Genomic DNA, 20427 nt, shown 5'->3' with positions numbered 1-20427 from the left:
GAGTCCCCCTGGCCGCGCCTCGACGGGGGCGACGGGGAGCCTTTCCTCGGGGGCCGCTCTCAGCCCGCGCCCTGGCCCCGGGGGAGCAGGCCAGGCGGGCCTCGGGCCCCGAGGACAGAGGGTGCGCGCGTGGGTCTCGCTGTCGGGCGAGGCGGCGGGCAATGCGCGCGCGTGGGCGAGCTCTCCTTCCCCGCCGCTGCTTTCCCTGCGCGGCTTCCTTCTGCTCCGCGGCTGCCCCCGGACGATGCGGCGCCTTCCCTGCGGGTCCTCCGAGCGGCTCTCGACCCTCCGAAGCCCCCGCTTGCTTTTGCGGCTTTCGGGACCGGCCGAAACTCCCTCTGGCGCTGCGGGAAGTGAGCCTCCCAGGTGGGCTGCGGCGTCGTTCGTTGGCTTCGGTGTGGGGGGGGGGGCACGATGTCCCTTGGCCGGCTGGCGTGAGGCCCCTCCTGGCCCCCTCCGTTGGGTCTCCTGCGGGTGGAGGAGGTCCGGATCCTGTGCGCCTGCTGCGCTTGGCGGTCCGGATTCCGGAGCAAAAAGTCGAGCTGCGTCCCCCTCCTCCCCGGACCTCGGGAGACGCCAGATTGCGGGAGGTCGCTGTGGAACCGCAGCGCATCGCGGAAAGGAGTTGCGATGACTTCTCTGTGGAGCAGCAACCCCCTTCCCCCCCAGGAAGGGCCAGGTTAAGAAGCCCCCGGGGGGGGTCTGCCCCCCCCACGACTCCGCAACTCCACCGACGAGGTTGTCGTGGGGAGGAGCTAGTGGCCGGTCTCGGAGAGGCTCCCGGGATCAGGCCCAGGTGAGAGGTGGATAAAACCCCCAGGAAGTGTCAGAGCCAGCCTTTGGGCTGAAGACCCCCGGAGGTCTTCAAGGGATCCGATCAGCGGAAAGGCAAACCTGGCTAGAGGAGAGACTCTTGTCAGAAGTGGGGGGGGGGAGGGCTGGAGAAGTAGCAGCTGGGCTGCCTCCCCCAATCACCTCCCTTTGGGATCCCCCCCAGGAGCCCCAAGGAAAGTGAGGCAGGGATGTTCCTGAGCTGCATAGTTTTAATAGCAGAGGGGCTGTGGGTAGGCATTCCCCTTCCCTCCCTTTGGCCTCCTGGTGTAGAAGGGCTCATATACTTGGGGTGGGGGAGCAACTCTGGCAATTGAAAAGCACTCTGTGGGTGGAGAGCGATGCAATGGATGCAATGCAACTGCCATGCTACCCCTCTCACCCACCGTTTGGGAGGAAGAGGCAGCATCACATTTTCTGAGGGAGGGGCTGAAGCTAAAGGGGTCCTTCTGGCCCTCCATCTGGCTGCTGACGTTGCGTTCCTGGGGACCCGTTTTTTGGCCTTGGCCCTTCTCCTTTGGGTCAGACGGAGCTCAGGCAGGGGCTGCCCTTCCTTCAGGCTGAAGCCTCAGATAACTTAAGCCAGGCCTGCTGGATCGTTGTCCCCCCCCCCTCAGTCAGCAGAGCTCCTTCCCTTCTTGAGGGACTTATTCATTGGGGGCTTTCATCAAAGACCCTTGGGCTGCTTCTGTAAAATCAGGCTGGTGGAGGAAAAGATGACGGATCAGCCTGTTAGACCCCGAGGTCATCTGGGTCAGTTCAATGTGGGGCTAGCAGGAGGAAAGGCTTCTGGGACCACCAAGCCAGGGGATCTGCTGCCAGGGGCTATCCTCCAAGCTGATTTGGATGATGGAAAGGGCTCGTAGGCAGTTGGGCCTCTGTGGTATGAATACAGATGGTTGTTTCTCCCTCTCCAGAGTCCGAGCCAAGGCCTGGGGGCATGGATATTGGGGGACCCCCCACTCTGCAGTCCTGGCTGGGGTTAGAGAATCCATTTGGAGTCACAATCACCTCCCAGAAGCCCAGACTGGCTGATTGGGGCACAGGAGACAAGATGGGGCTAAACTGGGGTGGGGGAGATAGTCTGGGGGGGCCCCGGGGGGAGGCTGTTGACCTCCAGTCCAGCATGGCCAACAAGTGACCCAACAGCTGGACTAGATGGGTCTGATGCTCTTATGCAGATGTTTAGATGATCTCTAGGGAGACCCTGGCTGGGAAATTCTGGGACCCCACCCATCTCCCAGCGACTGAGATGCTCCACTGATGGGTTATTGATGGGGGTCTGGTTGAGTCGTACCAGACAGGTTGCACGACCTCACCACCGGGTCTTTGGGAAAACGAGGCAGCTGCCTTCACCCCATCAGCTGAGATGCTTTCCAGCTCCCTCCTTTCCGTTTTTTGCAATGCTGGCTTAGCACATTTTGTGGGTCTTGGCAACGCACTTAACGAGGCCCAGCGGGATTGGGTGGTTGTGGGGATGCAAACCGGGTTTTAAGATGCAGTGGGAGGCAGGCCGCCACGTGAAGCCACCCGGGGTTTACCTGTTCAGCCAGAGTGAAATTAGATGGTTAACCTCAGTGGGGCATTCAGCAGTTGGGTAACCCCCCAAAAGGGGATAATTCAATAATCAAATGTATTGATTTGTGTGAGCCCTGTATCAACCTTGGTCAGCTTTTTAACTTTTCTGTGGCTTAGCAGCTTGTATGACTTCCATTTCTTTGAGCAGCCTGTGACTCAACATGCATGCGAAGCAAGAAAGAAGTAAATGGCATTAACTCCATTTCTGAGATACTGGCGGTCCTTGACTTACGACCACAATTGAGCCCAAAATTTCTATTGCTAAATTAGATGTTCATTAAGTGAGTTTTGTCCCATTTTACGACCTTTCTTGCCACAGTTCTTACGTGAATCACTGCAGTTGTTAAGTTAGCAACATGGTTGTTAAGTGAATCTGGCTTCCCTACTGACTTTGCTTGTCAGGAGGTCACAAAAGGGGATCACGTGACCCTCCCCCAGATACTGTAGCCGCCTTAAATATGAGACAATTGCCAAGCATCAGAATGTTGGTCATGTGACCATGGGGATGCTGCAGCAGTCATAAGTGTGAAAAATGGGCATAAGTCACTTTTTTCAGTGATGTTGTAATTTGAACCGTCACTAAATGAGCTGCTGTAAGTCAAGGACTACCTACAGCAGTGGTTTTCACTTACCTTTGCTACCGGTTCGGAACTGTGAGGGCGCGCTCACTTCGGCGCTTTGTGTATGCGCAGGTCGTCTGGGATGATGTCTGGGCGGGTGGGCGCCTCAGTTTGGGCAAACCGGTAGAAACCCACCTCCGACTTACCTGCAGGCAGCCGTGGAGCCATAAGCCCACAGACCCTCCGGCTCAGCCCCCCAAAAGCCTCCTCAGTAAATGCAGCTATTCAGCTGCAACCATGGGGGTGGGGGGCAGGGGGGCACCTTGGATAAGAGCCCACCCTCCCAGGTCTGTGCTGGGAAAGAAGCTGCCTGCAGTTGCAGGAACTGGATAGGTCTTGTTTAGTGAAGAGAAGGACCAGGGGAGACAGGATAGCAGCCTTCTAATATCTCAGGGGCTGCCACAAAGAAGATTTGGGGGTCAAGCAATTCTCCAAAGCCCCTGAGGGCAGGACAAGGAGCGATGGGTGGAAACTAACCAAGGAGAGAAGCCACCAGGAACTAAGGAGGAATTTCCTGTCAGAATAATTAACCAATGAAACAGCTTCCCTCCAGAGGTTGTGGGTGCTCCAACACTGGAGATTTCCAAGAAGAGACTGGGCAGCCATTTGTCTGGAGTGGTATCCTATGGGGTCTTGTGCTTGAGAGGGGGGGTTGGGCTAGAAGACCTCTAAGGTCCCTTCCAACCCTGTTATTCTGTCAATCAATCAATCAATCAGTCAAAACTGACACTGCCTTAGGGCCCATGCCAGACTTCCAGTCTTTGCAGATGCTGAGGTGTTAAACGGTTGGCACCAGCAATGGAGTTGCCACACAACCTCATAGGGCACACAGCAGAAGAGACTTCCTTGGTGCCCGCCTGGCAGCAGCATGCCCACAAGGCATCCAGGTCTGGCAAGAGCAGCTCCTTTTGGGCTGGGCTGTCAACTCCATTGGCTCCTGCCTCTTCATCTGTCGGCCACCAGTGCCCAGAGAAGAAGGCGGAGGAGATGCCAGCTGGCATTGGAGCCCATCGCTTCACATGGCTCGGCTGAGCTGCTGTGACATCCCGGAGATGGGGCTTCTGAGCACGGGAGTGCCCAAGGCTGGCTGATGCCCCCGTTTCTCTGCCTCCTGAAAGACGAGGTGGGCCACAAGACCTACTTCCTCACTGGCATCCCAGATCTGGGCAGAGTGGTCCCGCAGGTCCAGAGGAATAATAATAATAATAATAATAATAATAATTTTATTTCTATACCGCCCTTCTCCCGAAGGACTCAGGGCGGTGTACAGCCAATTTAAAAACACAAGACACAACAATGATTAAAAATTAAAATAATTAAATAGATTTGGCCAATTTAAAACCCCAAAAATTTAAAATACCCCAATTTAAAATTATTATGTTGATAGCCCGGCCTGGCGGAACAACAGGGTCTTCAATGCGCAACGAAACACCCGGAGGTCGGAGATCTTACGTATTTCCGGGGGCAGTTCATTCCACAGGGCTGGGGCTCCCACAGAGAAGGCCCTCCCCCTGGGTGTCGCCAGCCGACATAACTTGGCCGATGGCACCCTGAGGAGACCCTCTCTGTGGGAGCGAACTGGTTGGTGGGAGGCTATTGGTGGCAGAAGACGGTCTCGAAGGTACCCGGGTCCTATGCCATGGAGCGCTTTAAAGGTGGTAACCAACACCTTGAATCGCACCTGGAAGACCACTGGGAGCCAGTGCAGCTCGCGCAGGAGGGGTGTCACGCGGGCACAACGAGTTGCGCCCATAACCACCCACGCGGCCGCATTCTGGACCAGTTGGAGCCTCCGAGTGCTCTTCAAGGGGAGCCCCATGTAGAGAGCATTACAATAGTCCAGCCGGGAGGTGACAAGGGCGTAAGTGACCATGCGCAAGGCGTCCCGGTCCAGAAAGGGCTGCAACTGGCAGATCAGGCGAACCTGATAAAAGGCCCCCCTGGCCACGGCCGTCATATGCTCTTCTAAAGCCGTGGGGTCTTCTGTCCCAAAGGTCCCAGAGAAAGCCACTGATGGGAGAAGAAGAAAAAGAGACCACTTGGGGAAGGAAGGGGCCCAGGCAGCTTAAATGCAGGGAGTAAGCAAGAGGGGCCCAGCCCTCCCCACCCCCAGTCCTCAGTGATGGAGGCTCACGGGAGTTCATCTCCATCAATGGAGGGAAGTTCTGGGGCGAGACGAAGACAGCCTTCCTCTCCCTTCCTCTGTCCATGGGTGGGTAGTGGGGGGGCCGGCTCGGACTCCTTTGCTATTTGGTGGCCTGGGGGGGGGGGGTAGTTATAGGGAAGAATTTCCTCTCAAGGCAGACCAGCCCAACTGACTGGAGAGCCTGGTGGAGCCTGCACCCTGATCCCAGGACGCCCCCCCCCCGTCCAGATCCTAAGGGTGAAAAATGGTCATAAGTCACTTTTTTCAGTGCGGTTGTAACTTTGAACGGTCACTAAATGAATGGTTGTAAGTTGAGGATTATCTATACTTAGTTCCCACCTCCCAATGGGGTGGGGGGTGTCCCTTCCCCAGAGAGAACTGAAGCACCAGATGGTTCAGAGGCTGGAGAAAGGGTCACTCTATGCCCCCTCCTTAAAGGTGCTCCTGGCCGGCATCTCGGTCGACGCTCTCCAAGAAGGGCCAGAGGGTCTCTCTGGGGAGCCACATATGGGGCGCCAGAGGCTGGCACTTCCTCCTATGGCCTTTTCCAACTGGCATGATGCTCAGTTCTTCCCCCAAGCTCCCAGCCACTCTGACCCAGGCTGTTGCAGGCTGCCGGGGTGGCCTTGGCCCCCTTGGTGGGTGGTCTTTCCCCTCTCAGCTCACTTCATCCCAGTTGCAAAATGCTGTCACAAAGCGGCTCCCTCCAGCGGGGAGGGCACGTGCCAGGCTCAGGGAGAATTCACGCCTCATCTCCCCTTGCTGGAGGAGCTGCTCTGGACGCCCGAGCCGAAAGTGTCACTTCTCATGTCTCTCTCTCGCTCTGCCCGTCTTTTTGTCACGTTTCTCACATGGGCTGCGTCCCTGTTGGGCTTGCAGGATCTCCTCTGACAGCTCACCTGGGTCCCTCAGTGCTGGGGGACCCAAGGGGGGCTGGGGGCCTGCCCCTTGCTCTAGAACCATGTTGGCGAACCTATGGCACACGAGCCGTTGCCAAGCTTACCCGAAACTGCGCATGCGCGCGCCCCAGCTGGTGTTCAGGCCTCTGGAGCACATGCATGCAATTCAGGGGACCCAGCTGGTCTTCGAAGCTCTCCTGCGTATGCAGCATATTTGCGCATGCATGTGCGATTGTGCACATATGCGCAGTGTTTGCGCACATGCATGGCGCACGCAAAAGCTGTTACGCATGCTGATATGGTGCGGTTGCATGCGCTAGTGCGCTGGTGCTAATGCACAAAGCCTTTGTGCATTTGCAGATGGTGCGGTTGTGCGCACAGCACATGGGGAGGGGCCGCGTGTTACCACGGATGGCAAGTGAGCATGCACAGGGTGTGAAGCGTGTTCCTGCTTGGCACTTAGTAAGTAAAAGGTTCGCCACCTCTGCTCTAGGAGGAGGAGGTTTCTCTGGCCAGGTGAGAGCAGCCTGGCTTCGGGGTGGACGCCCTCCCTCCCTCCGTCCCAAAGTGGCCCTGAGCATCGGCCCCCTTGCAGAATAGGATCCTGCTGTGTGAGAGCAGCCGGAGGGGGGGCAACTTGGGGGTTTTGTCAGACCAAAATGGCTCACCTTGAGGTGCTTCAGGTGACAGGTGTACAATTGCCAGAAGTTGGACAAGGGGAAGATCCGCCATGCTGCTGTGCCTGTAGGATGTTGCTGACACAGGTTTTGACCTGGGAATGGCATTTCTCTTGCGGGTGTGCAGAGCCCCTACGCTTCCTACGTGTTTGCTATTGGTGTAAGATCTCGGCACACTTGTTCGCTGGCTGCCTCCCTGCATCTCCTCCTCCTCCTCCTGCTCCACAGCCCCAATTTGTGTCCTGGTTTCATTCCTTTTGCGTTGCTCACTAGCGCCGCTTGCCCAGTGCACCGAGTGCCACCCAGGCCTGGTCCTTGCCCATTTGCCCGTTGCTGGCCAGGGGAAGGCGGCGTCTGCAGCGCCTTCCTTGTGGTGATGGCCGCCAGAGAGGCTCCTCCGCCCGTAGCCCTGGGACGGGGCTCAATTTTGAGGATTCCCATTGTGCTGAGCAGGCTAACTGTCATTATTTCATTTCATCTGTGGGGTCGGCTGGTTCTGCATTTGACTTGCAGGTTTTCAAATGTGCATAAACTGTGTGGGGTGCATTTATCAGGAGGAAACATGGGCAGGAGAGAATTTAACTCTTTCCTCCCTGGCTGAGGTCCTGGGGACCGTCCTTGCTCTGTCTGAAGTTGGGTGGAACCTTCCCAAGAGCAACAGGGGGCAAAGTGAACCCCTGGGGAAGGAAGGAGCCACAACTCCAGGTGGCATTTGGGGCTGCTGGCTCTGAGTCCAGAGGAGCAGAGTCGGTGGGCCCCCTCCTCGCTCTCCAGAAGGAGCTTCTACCCAGGCAAGGACTTGGAAGCTGAGGAGGAGACGACTAGATAGCCGACGTTTCCTCGGGGACCTCAGCTCCGCCTGACCTTCTCCCCTTCCCTCCCCAGGTGCTTCCTGCCGGCGGCGAGACTCACACCGAAGCCAATGTGGGGCTTCCTGCTGCTGCTGCTGCTGCTGCTGGGCCTGTCCCCGCCGCCGGGCTCGGCAATGCCCCCGCCCCCCGCCCAGAATGAGTCCGGGCCGGACCCGCAGAGCCCCGGCCCCTCCCCCGCCCCTCCGGCGACCTCCCCCCTGCTGCCCAGCCACAGCGAAGCCCCCGCCTTGCGCCTGAACCTGGGGCTCAACGTCCAGGTGAAGGTGCGCAGCCAGGGGAAGGGGCAGCCCCCCGAAGGGCCCGGGAGAGCCGCCACCAGGCCGCCCCCGCCCCGCGGCCAGCCGGACGCCTCCGCTCAGTCCCCAGCCGGGGCCGCGGGAAGCTCCGCGGGCGCCGGGCCGGCTGAAGAGCCGCTCGCTGGTCCCACGGCCGGCGCGAGCAATGGCTCCTCCTCGCCACGCGCCCCTGCGGCTCCCCGGCCCTCCGCGACCCCCCTCCGGCCACGGGAGCACAGCAGCGAGCTCGAGTTCCAGGTGGACATCGGCCTGAGCGCCGGGCTGGGCCAGGAGACGGGCGCGGGGCTCGGCGGCGGCGGCGGCGGCAGTCTCCTCCCTGTCCTGGCCGACGCCTTGGGGATGGCCGGCCAAGGAGGGGGGCCCGGTGAGTATTGCTGAAGACCGCGGGGGGGGGGGAGAGGCCGAGAGGCGGCGCCCGCCAGATCCAGCTTTGGGGCTGCCAGCGAGGGTCCCTGCGGGAATGGCTGGACCCCCACCAGGCCCCGGAAGGTCTTGACGAGAGGGAGAAGTAGTGGGCAGAGTCTCTGGCCAAATCCCCCGGGAGGGAGGACCCCAGGCCCCTTCTCATCCCGGCCCCGCCTTGGTCCTTTAACAGGTCTCTTTGGCTTCACTCTGCCTCCTGAGCTGTGGAAGCCCCCAGAGTGGAATGTCACGGGAAGCCCCGAGGAAGAACCCGAGGACCTCCTCTCCACTGCTGAAGGGACCCCGGAGCCAGGTAACAGCATAACTGGGGGGGGGGCAGGCAACCCTAGCCGCTCCCCCCCTTTGCTTCTTTTGTGGGGCTCCTCCTGGCTGTCAGTCTTGCCCTGCTTGGAGGAAGAGGCTCCTGGATGGGGAAGGGGGGGGCTGGTCAAGGAAGTTCTCCAGCAACACAGCAGGACCCCAGATGGGAGATGGTAGCGAGGTTGGTCTCCCCCTTGGATGGTGGATCACCCAAGGGGCCTCTGGGGCACCCCCAGGGGCCCTCTTCCTCCAGGGGCTCCCTGGAAACCTTCCTTGGCCTGGAAATCAGACCTTGGGTGACTTCAAATATCAGGGAGGCTTCCCAAAAGTGGTCTTCAGATTTGCTGAGATTTTTAAAAATAATTTCAATTCAAACATTTTTTTCCAAAGTCAAAAGATACAGGGATAATGGTAGGAAGGAAGGAAGGAAGGAAAGAAAGAAGACAATAGAAAGCAAAGGAAAAAATTAACCGTTAAAGAAGGAAGTTCTGATCTTCTTTAAAGCAGTTACAGACATGCTTACAGCCACTTCCTTGGTTCTGAATTAATAATGTGGGTCCTTCTCCCGTATTCAACTTTTATTCTTCAGCAATTCCACAAATTGCAAGTTCATTTTTACTCATTTTTAGCAAAAAGTCCGTAAAAGGCTCCTGGTCTGTTATAAAAATAAAGACAGAGGTCAATTTAACCATTTCTGCAAGTTCTTCACCCTCCATTCCTCTATTGTGGGTATTTTTTTCCTTCTGACTTTTTGCACATAATAACCTGGGTGCATCCAGGCGTTGCCTCTTCTGACTGACTGTCCGAAAGTCCTAGGAAGAGGAATTCTGCTGGCCAGTTTTTAAAACTCTGGATCATCATTGATTTTTCATAACTACATGACAAAATGTCCCTTCATGCTTTTTACAATTCCAAGAACCATTGTAAGAAGATTTTGCTGGGTAGCCAAGCAAATGCACCTTGATTTCCTGCCCCTCAGTGGCTTTGCACCTCTGTAGTTGGGGGTGGGGGATGGAGGGGGGGGCTGCTGGCCATGCAGGAATTTCCTCAGGAAGAATGTCCAGGCAGCACAGAATCCCGGGAGGCTTCAGGTGGGAGCAGAATTTGAAAACTTCAGAATGCTGGATCTGAATTCTCAAGCGTGCAGGCTCAGGAGGTTCTGGGGTTTCATGCCCCTGGATTGTTGCGGCCCTTCTATGCAACAACACTGGAGTGGGGTGGGTTCAGTGGTGGGTTGCTCCTGGTTCACACCGGTTCACAAGAACCGGTAGTAAAAATTTATAGTAGTTTGGAGAACCAGTAATAACATTGGCTGGCCATGCCCCCAAACCAGTCCCCAGCCCAGTCGCCGGTCGCTTACCCCGCCCACCTCATCAGAGGCTTTTTTTTTAACTTTTAAAAGCATTTTCTCTACAACCTCTTTGGCCGAAGAGGTTGTAGGAAAAAAAATGCCTTTAAAAGCCTCTGGCGATCCCAGCTGAGTTGCCTGATTGCCAGAGGCTTTTAAAAGCATTTTTTTCTGCAACCTCTTAAGGTTGTAGAAAAAATGCTTTTAAAAGTAAAAAAAAAAAAAAAAAAAAAAAAAAAAAAGTTGGCCACGCCCACCCAGTCACATTACCCCCACCAAGACACGCCCACAAAATAAGCCACGCCCACAGAACCGGTAGTAAAAAAATTTAGAACCCATCCAACCCTGGGGGGGTTCTGCTTGTGTGTGCATGAAAGGGGGTCCGATGCAGGGCAGGGGAGAGCAGTGGGACTACAGGAACCGCAATCCAAAGCCTCTTCGGCATCAGCACCAACCACCCTGGTCACCAGAAGGCCAGGTGGGCAAGGCCTGCAGGAAGACTGATGTTTGTTTATTTAGAAGGTAGAGACCGCTGCCCATCTTAAGCGCATCACTCTGGGCAGGGAACAATACATGCCAAGGCGATATAAGAACCCACAACCCATGAAAATAGCCTGGTCCAAGGAAATAGCAAGTGAGGCACCACCTGGCATGCAGCCTCCTAACAGTCAAGTGGGCACATGTCCCCTTCCTGGCCTCACCCACCGAAGGAAGCCGCTGCCCTTCTCCTGAGCTCCACAAGAGCCCTCCTCATCCTGGACGATGGGTGCCAAGGGACATCAACTTCAAAACAGGCAGCCGGTGCCACCTTAGGTGCCTAGAGCTGGCAGAGGAGTGCCACCTGCAACCCTGTCACTGCAGGTAGGAGCTGTCTCGTGAGCAGCCTGATGGAGGATGGCAGCCCCTACGTGGCTGCTCCAAGGGGAGGAGAGCTTCTAGGCAGCCGGGCGTTTGTCTTCTTCTGAGCAGAGGCTTCTTGAGTGCCGGGAAGCAAAAGTGAAAAATGCGGAGGATGAGGCAGGCCAGAATATTTGCAGCTGAGCAGGATTGTCCTTGCTCTGGCCTCTTAGGTGACCTTCCAGGGAGGAAGGTCCCCTAAGGTCTCCCTCAAGTTCCCTGGGCTCTCTTGGGGGCCACTCCCATGGGGGAGAATGTTCTCTGACTCAACTGGACAGATGTGACTGAAGGTTCTACGGGCTGCTTCCATCATCAGAAGCGCCTGGCAACCTCGGAACGCAAAGTCTGTTTAAGAACCTGCTTTACTGGGCACTCTCCAACCCTTAGAGATGGATGCTACCAGCAAGCCCCACCAGATCCCTCCAGAGATGGGGATCTATGCTGAAAAGCACAATATCTTCCAGGTCATGCAGGGCCTGGTGGAAGCTCTCCTCGTGTCCCGGCCGGCCAACCCCATTGACTTCATGATAGAACATCTCAAGAAGAACAATGAGGAGGTGCCCAAGGTCTTCATTGTGGGGCCCCCGGCTTCTGGGAAGACCACCATCGCCCGCTGGATTTGTAAGCACCTCAGTGCAACGTATCTTTGCCCCAAGGAGCTCGTGTGTAGCAAGCTGCTGAAGAGGGCCAGGGAGGCCGCGGCGTACCAAGCACGTGGGGAGAAGATCCCCGATGAGCTATGGGTTCATCTTCTGCAGGAACGCATGAGTGATGTGGACTGTGAGACCTTGGGGTGGGTGGTGGATGGCTTCCCCCAGACCAGGAAGCAGGCCCTGGAGCTCCAGACCCTGGGTGTCCTCCCCCGGCACCTCGTGGTCCTTTACGCCCCAGACACCGTGCTAATCGAGAGGAACCTGGGGAAGCGTGTGGACCCCTTCACCCAGGAGGTCTACCACGCCACCTTTGACTGGCCAGTCGACTTCACCGTACAGAAGCGCTTGGTGAAGCCGGAAGACACCTCAGAGCAAGCCACTGCTCGGCGGCTTCTGGAGAACCACCGCAACATGCCCGGCATCATCCAGACCTACCAGGATTGCCACAAGGCTATCAACGCCGACCAGCCCTGTGTTGACGTCTTTGCCCAAGCACTAAATTTTGTACAGAGCCGTCCACGCTCCAACGCCCCCTTCACTCCCCGCATTTTGCTCCTGGGGCCCCCGGGCAGCGGCAAAAGCCTGCAGGCAGCTCTGCTCTCCCAGAAATACGGAGTGGTCAACATTGCCTTCGGGGACCTCCTGCGGGAGAAAATGGCCGGGAACATGGGCGTGGGCGAATTCATCAAGCCCTTTTTTGAAAGGGGGTACCCCGTGAACGACAACATCGCTTTGCACGTCCTCCAGGAGCGGCTGGAACAGGCCGACTGCCACACCTACGGCTGGGTGCTCCACGGCTTCCCTCGGGATGTGGACCAGGCGCTGCTCTTCCAGCAGATTGGCGTCGAGCCCAACCGAGTCTTCTTCCTCAACCTGCCCACCGAGGTGGGGCTGCAGCGCCTCTGCCAGCGTGCCACCGACCCTGTCACTGGGGAGAGATACCACACCATCTACAAGCCACCTGTGGAGGAGGAAGTCCACCAGCGCCTGCGCCGCCACCCCAAGGACAACCCCCTCCAGGTGGAGCGGAAGACGGACATCTACAGCCACCAGCTGCCCGACCTGGAGGAGCACTACGAGGACTCCATCTGCCTCAACGCCGACCAGGACCCTTACACCGTCTTCGAGTACATCGAGAGCTGCCTGGTCAAGCCCTTGCCCCTCTGCAAGCTGTAAGGGCTGAGAGGTGCCCCCCCCATGGCTTTGCCAGCACCGCCCTGGCAGCAAGCAGCATGGCCGGTGCGGGGAGGGTAGTGTGTTTAGCGCTGATGAGAGAATAAAAATATTTTGCTTTCATGTGGAAGCCATCTCTGTTTCTTGTTTACGAAATGCCTTGCCCTGGGTCCGCCATGATGCCCGGATCCTGCAAGTCACTGCTCTTGGTGCCCATCTCTGTCACTTGGCAGCAGGCTGGGGGGACAGAAGGGAGCCTCGTTCTGCCTGCCTGCCTTAGGACCCTTCCTCTACCCTCCATGTGGCTCATGGTGGCGTTTTGGATACCTGCCCTAGAAATTAGTCACATCTCTCCCCCTGAAACCTCAAAGGATGGGCCCAAGAAATGGGCACCTGCCCGTCAGCACAGGCTGGTCCAGGTGGGGCGGTTTCTGTCCAGCTGATGGGGAAGGAATAGGGCTGAATCACAGCAGGGAGCATTGGACTATCCTTGCCATCCTCTCTGCCCCCCAGCCCCCTTTCCTAATTTTGTAGAGGGAGGGGCAGGTAACCACAGAAAAGCTGGAGTGGTTTTCCAAATTTGCCATGTCTCCTCAGTTAGGCTGTGCTGATGCAGCCACTGGCAGCCACAGAGATAAGCGTGGACTTGTCCTTGGGGAGAGCCGAGCTTTCCCCATTTGGCTGGCTGGTGTGGAATTCTCAGGCCAACCGGAGGGAGGCCGGAAGGCATTTTAGGGTGGCCCTCCTCTTCTGCCTGTCCACTCCAGGGCATCTGTTCCAATAACGGAGGGTTTGCTTTGCCCTCAAATCTTGGGGTGGGGGGGCTGGATGCTTTTGAGGGCCCTTGGGCTTCTGCAGATGGCCCTGGGTGGGCCCCTTGTTCTGCTTCCCCCCATCTCCCAATAAGGGACCTTGGAGGTCTTCTAGTAGTCCAACCCCCTGTTCAAACAGGAGACCCTACACACCATTCTGGACAAATGGCCGTCCAGTCTCCTCTTGGAAGCCTCCCGGCTGACCTTCCACCTGAAGGTAGCTGGGAAGATTCCTTGGCTCCAGCCTCTCCATCCTTTACATGGCACTCACTTAATGCCAGAGGATCTACTGGCCTGGGACGGTCCCTGCTGGATCTCATCTCCCTGGCCGGCTGCTGCCCAGGACGAGCGTCCTGAGGCTGAGCTCTTGAAGGCCGGAGGTGGCTTCAGGAGATCTGAGCGTCCAAACCATGTTTCTCCCTTCAGAGAGCCGACAAAGGAGGCTGGATGGGCCTCTCAGCCAGGTGCCTCGGCCAAACCAGGAGTCTCTCCCGAAACGGGGAAGGATGCTGCCCAGGTGCACTATTGCGATATTGGAGCGAAGTGGAAGATGCGGCACCCTGGAGGGCACAGAGAGGGCAGCCTGGGCGTCCCTCCAGATGGCTCTCGATCCCACCCCGCCGGTTCCATCACCCTTTTACAAAAGCCCCAAGAGGGGGCAGCTTTCTTGGGGCAGCAGCCTTCACAAGAGCCAGTCCCTTTGTCAGGTTGGCTCACCTGTTCGTCCCCTGCAGTGACGGTAGAGCTGGCGACTTCAGCCCAGAGATCGTAGAATCCCAGGACGAGAAGGAACCCAGAGGTCCTCTGGCTCAACCCCGTCAAAGGCAGGAGACCGCAGAGACCCTGCCAGCCCCACCAGGCAAATCAGACCAGGGAAGAGGCTCCAGGGAAGACCCCCTTCTAGGGAGATAAACCTGTATGCAAAGTACAAGTAGTCCTTGACTTACGACATTTTGTTTAATGACCTTTCAACATTACAACAGCGTTGGAAAAAGAACTTCACGACGACCGTTGCAGCATCCCTGAGGTCACATGATCAAAATTCAGATGCTCGGCCACTGGCTCACATTTATGACAGTTGTGGTGGCCTGGAGTCACGTGATCCCCTTTTGTGACCTTCTGGGAAGCCAAGTCAATGGGGAAGCCATTGTATTCACTTAACAACCATGTTACTGATTGAAGCACTGCAGCGATTCACTTAATATCTTGGGGAAGAAAGGTCATAAAGTGGAGCAAAACTCAACAAAGGAAATTTTGGGCTCAGTTGTGGTCGTTAAGTCAAGGACTGCCTAGATTTACGATCCTCTCCTCTCCCCTGTGATCATGTGACCACATTTGGGTCACTGGGCAACCGGCAGGTGTTTATAGTGTTTGTGGCGACCCATAGTCACGTGACAACAATTTAGGATGTTTTTCCCGGAAACCACTGTTAGCTTCCGGTCTCTGTCAATGAACGGCCCATAGGGAACGATGGGCTCGCTTAAAAAGGCCGCCTTTGCTTTCTAACCCCGGCATCCGCTTAACCACCATTGCAAAAAAACCATGGTAAAACCGAGGACAGTCATATGATGACCTGCTTAATGACCGTTGTGGCTTGCGATTGTAATTGTGGCCTCAATAATGGTTGTACTTCAAGGACTGCTTGCGGTAACATCATCTTGCAAGGGTGAATGGGCTTCCCCTCCTCCCGCGTTTATATTCATGTAGATTGTGGGGGGGTTCTCTCGGGAAGGTCCCCCATCCCCCCTGCCTTGCACCCGGGCCCTCAATGCCCAAAAGCCGCGGCACGTGGGAGCCGCTGGTTCATGGGATTTGGGCAACAAGCATTTCTGGGGAAAGGAAAAGGGAAATGGGGGGGGGTGTTTCACCACCGAGACAGGCTGCCTCTCCTGCTTCGTTTTTTTCTTACAATCTTTTAAATTGCAGAAGGAAAATGGGTTTGGTGGCATTCACACAACACACTTAACTGAAGCCAGCCTTGTTCTGTTCAGGAGTTCAATTCTGAGCAGCTCAAGGTTGACTCAGCCTTCCATCCTTCCAAGGTCTGTAAAATGAGGACTTGGATTGTTGAGGGCAGGCCGACTCTGTAAACTGTGTAGAGAGGGCTCTAAACAGTATATAAGGGCTATTGCTATTGTCTCTTACTTACTTATTTTCTCCCTCTCCCTCTCCCTCTCTTCTATCTATCTATCTATCTATCTATCTATCTATCTATCTATCTATCTATCTATCTATCTATCTATCTATCTACCTACCTACCTACCTACCTACCTACCTACCTACCTATCTATCTATCTATCTATCTATCTATCATCTACCATCATCATCATCCTAATCCAATGTATACAGCCCTGCATGGCAGGAAAAGAGACTGCTATCCTGCAGTGCCTCCCCCAGAATCCTAAGCGCCTGCGTCATTAACAGAGGGTTCTCAGTGACTTCTACTCACCGGGAGTTTTGCACAGCCAAGCCTTTGGCCATTGCCTGCAGGGAGGCCTGCTCTTTTGCCTGCTCCTTTATGATTTACCTGCCCCGCAGGCTATTTCTGGGTCACCAGCAGTGCCGCTGCCTTTACTGTGCAGCCCCCAAAGTGGATCTTCCTCAGGGTGTTTCCTTTCTGCTCACCCTCTTCTCTTCCGGGTGCTTCAGCCCAGCTGATGGATCGCAGCCCTGGAGGAGGGGGGTGGGAGCAGGAGGAGCCCCCCCTCCCCAGTCCTCCTGCTCACTAGTGATCTGTCAGTCTGGCAGCTTCTGGTCCTGGGGCTGCAGTGCTACATTGTGACTGGGTTGGAGCACCTCCCTGTTCCTTGGGCAGCATGGGCAGCCCAAGGCAGCTTCTCCCAGCCTTGGGTCCCCCTCCCCACACCAGTGGTGGGTTTCTACCGGTTCACCCCAGTTCAGGAGCGGCGGGAAGCTCCACCCACTGCCTGGACATCATCACGGATGCTCTGTACATGTGCAGAAGGTTCTCCCATGCACAGGAGCACTGCGCATGAGCAAAGTGAGCGGGTGCACATGCGCACGCTCACAGTTCCGAACCGATAGTGAAGGTAAGAGAAAACCACTACTGCCCCATACCTCAGGAGGAAAAGGGTGGCTGCTGAGTGGCAGCCAAGCTAGGAGAGCCCAGAAGTCTGGAGGACAGAAGGGTGGCAACGGGCCTGTGGTGGTGTTGCAGGTGCAAAGGGGCAGGGCACTTTGGCATGAAGCTACTGAGAATCGAAACCGAAGGAAGCAAACAACTGTTTCAATTAATTAACATCTGAATAACGAGGGAAGAGAAGCCCCATTGCCAGCCTCGCCCATACCATGCAGTTGGTGCACAATTTCTGGACCTCGGATGTGCCCTCAGAGGGCAGGCCAGACCTAGGAAGACAGAGGGAAGGTTGCTTGTCATCGGCTGCCATCGGGGCAGGAGCAGCCCTTCCCGTCCCGGCTTAACCCTCCCTCCTGTCTTCTCTCCCCAGGACCATCGGAGTCCAGTGGCAGCCCCACAGCCCCGCCGGGCAGTGAGGAGGCATTCGTGGCGCTGCCCGCCTGCCTGCCCGACCGGCCCGACGCCTGCGGCTCCCCTCGGCCAGAACCCGGCACACCCCAGCTGCTGCCTGGTGGGCCCCTCTTTGTGCCCCTGCACTCGGACTGGATGGCGGCGCTGGCTGCATGGGGGCCAGCCTGGGAAGGTCATGTCTACGGCGCTGGCACCCTCTTCGCCCTGCTGGCAGCACTGGCCCTGCTGGCCCTGCTGGCGCTGCCCTGCCGCCGCCGCCTGGCTGCCCCTGAGGGCCGCCTGCTGGGCCTGCTTCACCTGCTGCTACTGGGGGCTGGCAGTGCCCGGGCCGGGCTGCTCTTTGGCCAGGCTGACGGGCGGCATCCGGAGCGGCTCCCTGCGCTGGCGGTGCGGCTGTTGCGTGATCTTCCGCTGCCCTGCCTGACCTCAGCTCTGGCCGCTGCCCTGCTTCTGCTCTTGCGGCGCCCGCGGTCCAAGCTCTCAGCACACCCTGGCCTCCGCCCACCCTGCCTTCTGGCCCTGCTGCTGTTGGGTCACTTCTCAGCAGCTGCAGGCGCCGTCTTGGCTGCCGAGCGGCTGCCAGTGCTGCTGCTGGCCTCGCGGGGGCTCTTTGCCCTCCTGGCTGCGCTGCTTTCGGCCACCCTGCTGGGCTGCTCCTGCTTGGTGCGGGGAGAAGTGGCCCAGATCTACGACCTCCGGAATGCCCCGCCGCCGCCAGCCTGCCAGGGCTCCTTTGGCAGCGGCCGCCGGTGGAGCCGCGCTGCCCGCGCCGCCTCACCTGCCGCTGCCTTCGGGCTGCTGAGCGCCGGCCTTCACACCTACTCAGTGCTGCACGTGCTGGGCTACGGGCTTAGCCCGGCACTCTTTGGGCCCTGGCCCTGGTGGGCACTGCAGCTCTCGTGCCGGCTGTGCGAGGCAGGTGTGGGGCTGCCACTGGCCGCCTTTGGCCTCTACCTCACCTGCGGCTGCTCTGCCACTGCCTGCTGCCACCGCCTGGCCTTCCATTCAGGCCAGGCCGCTGCCAAAGCTCCAGTGCTGCCCAGCAGCCTCCACTGGGCGCTGTCCCAGCATGAGAAACTGGCTGTGTGCGGCGACACGGTGGTCCGCAGCCAGTCTGACTACCTCCCGCTGTGCGCTGTGCCCATGGAGGGGCCCCTTGATGCCCACTGCGCTGTGCCCACCTGGTCGGTCCTCAGCCTGGCTGTGGAGGCAACGGATCCCACCGCCGACTTCCAGCCGCCCTCACCCATCGACCTGCGCCGTAGCATCGACGAGGCACTGTCCAGCGAAGGGCTCCTCCAGGGCAGTGGTGCCTTCTCCGCCTCTAGCATCCTCTCACTGGTCTCGCCCACCGAGCACCACCTACCCCGCGCTGTTTCCTGCCTGGAGCTGGCCCTGGTTCAGCCGCAGGATGACGGGGTGGCCGCTCTGCAACCCCATGGGGCCGCCACCCGGCCCTCCTCCCTCTCCAGCCCCAGCAGGAGTGCTGCGGGGCCTTCCCCAAGCCATGCAGGCTCGCTCCCAGCTTCTCCGGCTGCCAGAGACCCACCCGGAGGCCCGCCTGAGCACTACCAGGAGTCCCTGGCCTCGGTGGGGCAGCCCAGAGAGGATGCATCCTGCATACAGGAGGAGCCGGTGGATGTTAGCCGGCAGGCTGATGCTGTCAGTGTTGGCAGCGACACCATAGATTTATAACCCCCTGGAACCCCCAGGATGGACGCCTGCCCCAGCCTCGGATCTGAGCTCACTGTGGGTCTGCTACGGGTGGGTGCCCAGCTTGGTGGGGGGCCTCCCAGGCGGCTGTGCAGCGGCTTCACTCCTTGTGAGGGACAGATAGGCAGGGGTCTCTGGCCAAGCGGGAGGCGCACTTTGCCTCTTCCCACATCATTCTGCCTCTGCACAAAGGGCCGGTTTCTAAAACTCACCGAGCTACTCACTGTGCAAACACAGATGCTGGGTCTTCAGCGGACTCACTTAAGCGTGTTGTGGGAACAGAAGCAACGGGTCGGGGTTCTGCCATTGCACAGCCACCCCCTCCCCTCCTGCTAGCGAAAAGGGTTGCCCCTTCCCCATCCCCTCCTTGCTGGGGGCCAGCCAAGGTCGCACTGAAATGACCCCCCCTTCCCAATCTTCAAAACCAGCAAAAAGAGCGGGTGACTCTGTCTTTGGAGGGTGGGGGGAGAAAATCCAAATCCTCCCTCCTTCCCCAGAAGGGAACCGAAGCTCTGGAATTTTAATAAAATGATTTTATGGAGAGGCTCTCTGGTCTTTGTGCTTGGAGGGGGAAGGGCTCCTCTACTGGTCCCGCCCCTTTTAGAGCTCAGAGCCTCCCCTACCCCACGAGTACCCACCTTTGAGGCCTTTCACATGAACAGCTGGGCACCCGCCTTGTCCGGCACAGCCTCAGGACCCAACGGGCAAAGGACAGCCTTTGTCACCTTCCCCCACCTCCCCCATCCCCCAGTAATGTTTGGACAAGGCAGGTTAAACTGAAGAGGTGAGGTTGGTAGCAGCCAGGTTTGCTTTTCCCCAAAATGCCAATGGCTCAGATTTAGTTCCTGCCACCTGTTGAGCCACTGCTGGCCCAACCAGGCCAAATTTCCACAGCCCGGAGTGCCACCCAACCCATCCGATTCAGGCAAGAGGAAAAGGCCTTTTTCTCCTGCCTGCGTCTCACTCGCCCAGAGGATGGGACTGGAGGGCGTTGGCCAGGTTGGGGTCGGCCACCTGGGGGGCTGCTGAGGTCCGGCTTCCCCAAACTGGCCTCTCTAGAAACAGGGCTAGCCTGGCCGGGGGGGGACAAGAGCTTGGCAGGCTGAGGATGCTGCAGTCCTGAAGGTGGAAAGTTGGCGGTCTTAACTGCCCTTCCGTCCAGGGGTGGCATAGAGGTCCCAGGGAGGGGGCTGTCAGGTTCTGAAGCAATCCGAGAGCTTCTCCCCGAAAGAGCATCCGTGGGGCCTGCCGTGTCCTGACTTGGGGGGGGAGTCATTATGACTCGGACTTGCATTTCTCCTCCCATTTTTTCAGTGCTGTTGTAACTTTGGTCGCTAAATGAATTGTTGTAAGTCAAAGACTGACTGTATTCCCTCTGCGTCTATTGCCCTATCCCAATGGAGAACTGGAGGCGGCCCTAGGAAAACACGAACCATCCAAACGGATTGAGGAGATTCTGAAAAGCCCCCCCCCCCCCCGGGCTTCATTTGGAAGAGGAGGGATGAATCAACTCAAATGCTGGGCTGGGGGAAGGTCGGATGGGGGCCCCAAAGGCTCTATCCCTGGCAGCCCAGCTGAATGCAGCAAGGGGCTCTGTGTGTGTGTGTGTGTGTGTGTGTGTGTGTGTGTGTGTGTGTGTGTGTGTGAGAGAGAGAGAGAGAGAGAGAGAGAGATCTGGCCA

The 20427-nt window shown here is 57.7% G+C and overlaps 2 protein-coding genes across 2 annotated transcripts; both read left to right on the top strand.

Annotated features, from left to right (window-relative positions):
* The first annotated feature begins 244 nt into the window (after nt 1-244).
* Nucleotides 245-18728, top strand: PRRT4 (proline rich transmembrane protein 4). Its single transcript, XM_070948069.1, has 4 exons — nt 245-366; nt 7637-8283; nt 8515-8634; nt 16993-18728. The coding sequence occupies exons 1-4, from the start codon at nt 245-247 to the stop codon at nt 18726-18728; spliced, it is 2625 nt and encodes an 874-aa protein (XP_070804170.1).
* Nucleotides 11277-12716, top strand: LOC139319676 (adenylate kinase 8-like). The gene has a single exon (XM_070947625.1). The coding sequence runs from the start codon at nt 11277-11279 to the stop codon at nt 12714-12716; it is 1440 nt and encodes a 479-aa protein (XP_070803726.1).
* Nucleotides 18729-20427: the final 1699 nt, after the last annotated feature.

Source organism: Pituophis catenifer, unplaced genomic scaffold (assembly GCF_029215685.1).
Source record: "Pituophis catenifer annectens isolate HBS135680 unplaced genomic scaffold, rPitCat1.0.hap2 SCAF_7, whole genome shotgun sequence".
NCBI lineage: Eukaryota > Metazoa > Chordata > Lepidosauria > Squamata > Colubridae > Pituophis > Pituophis catenifer.
The sequence above is the reverse complement of the archived record's forward strand: the minus strand, read 5'-3'. Positions and strand labels throughout refer to the sequence as shown.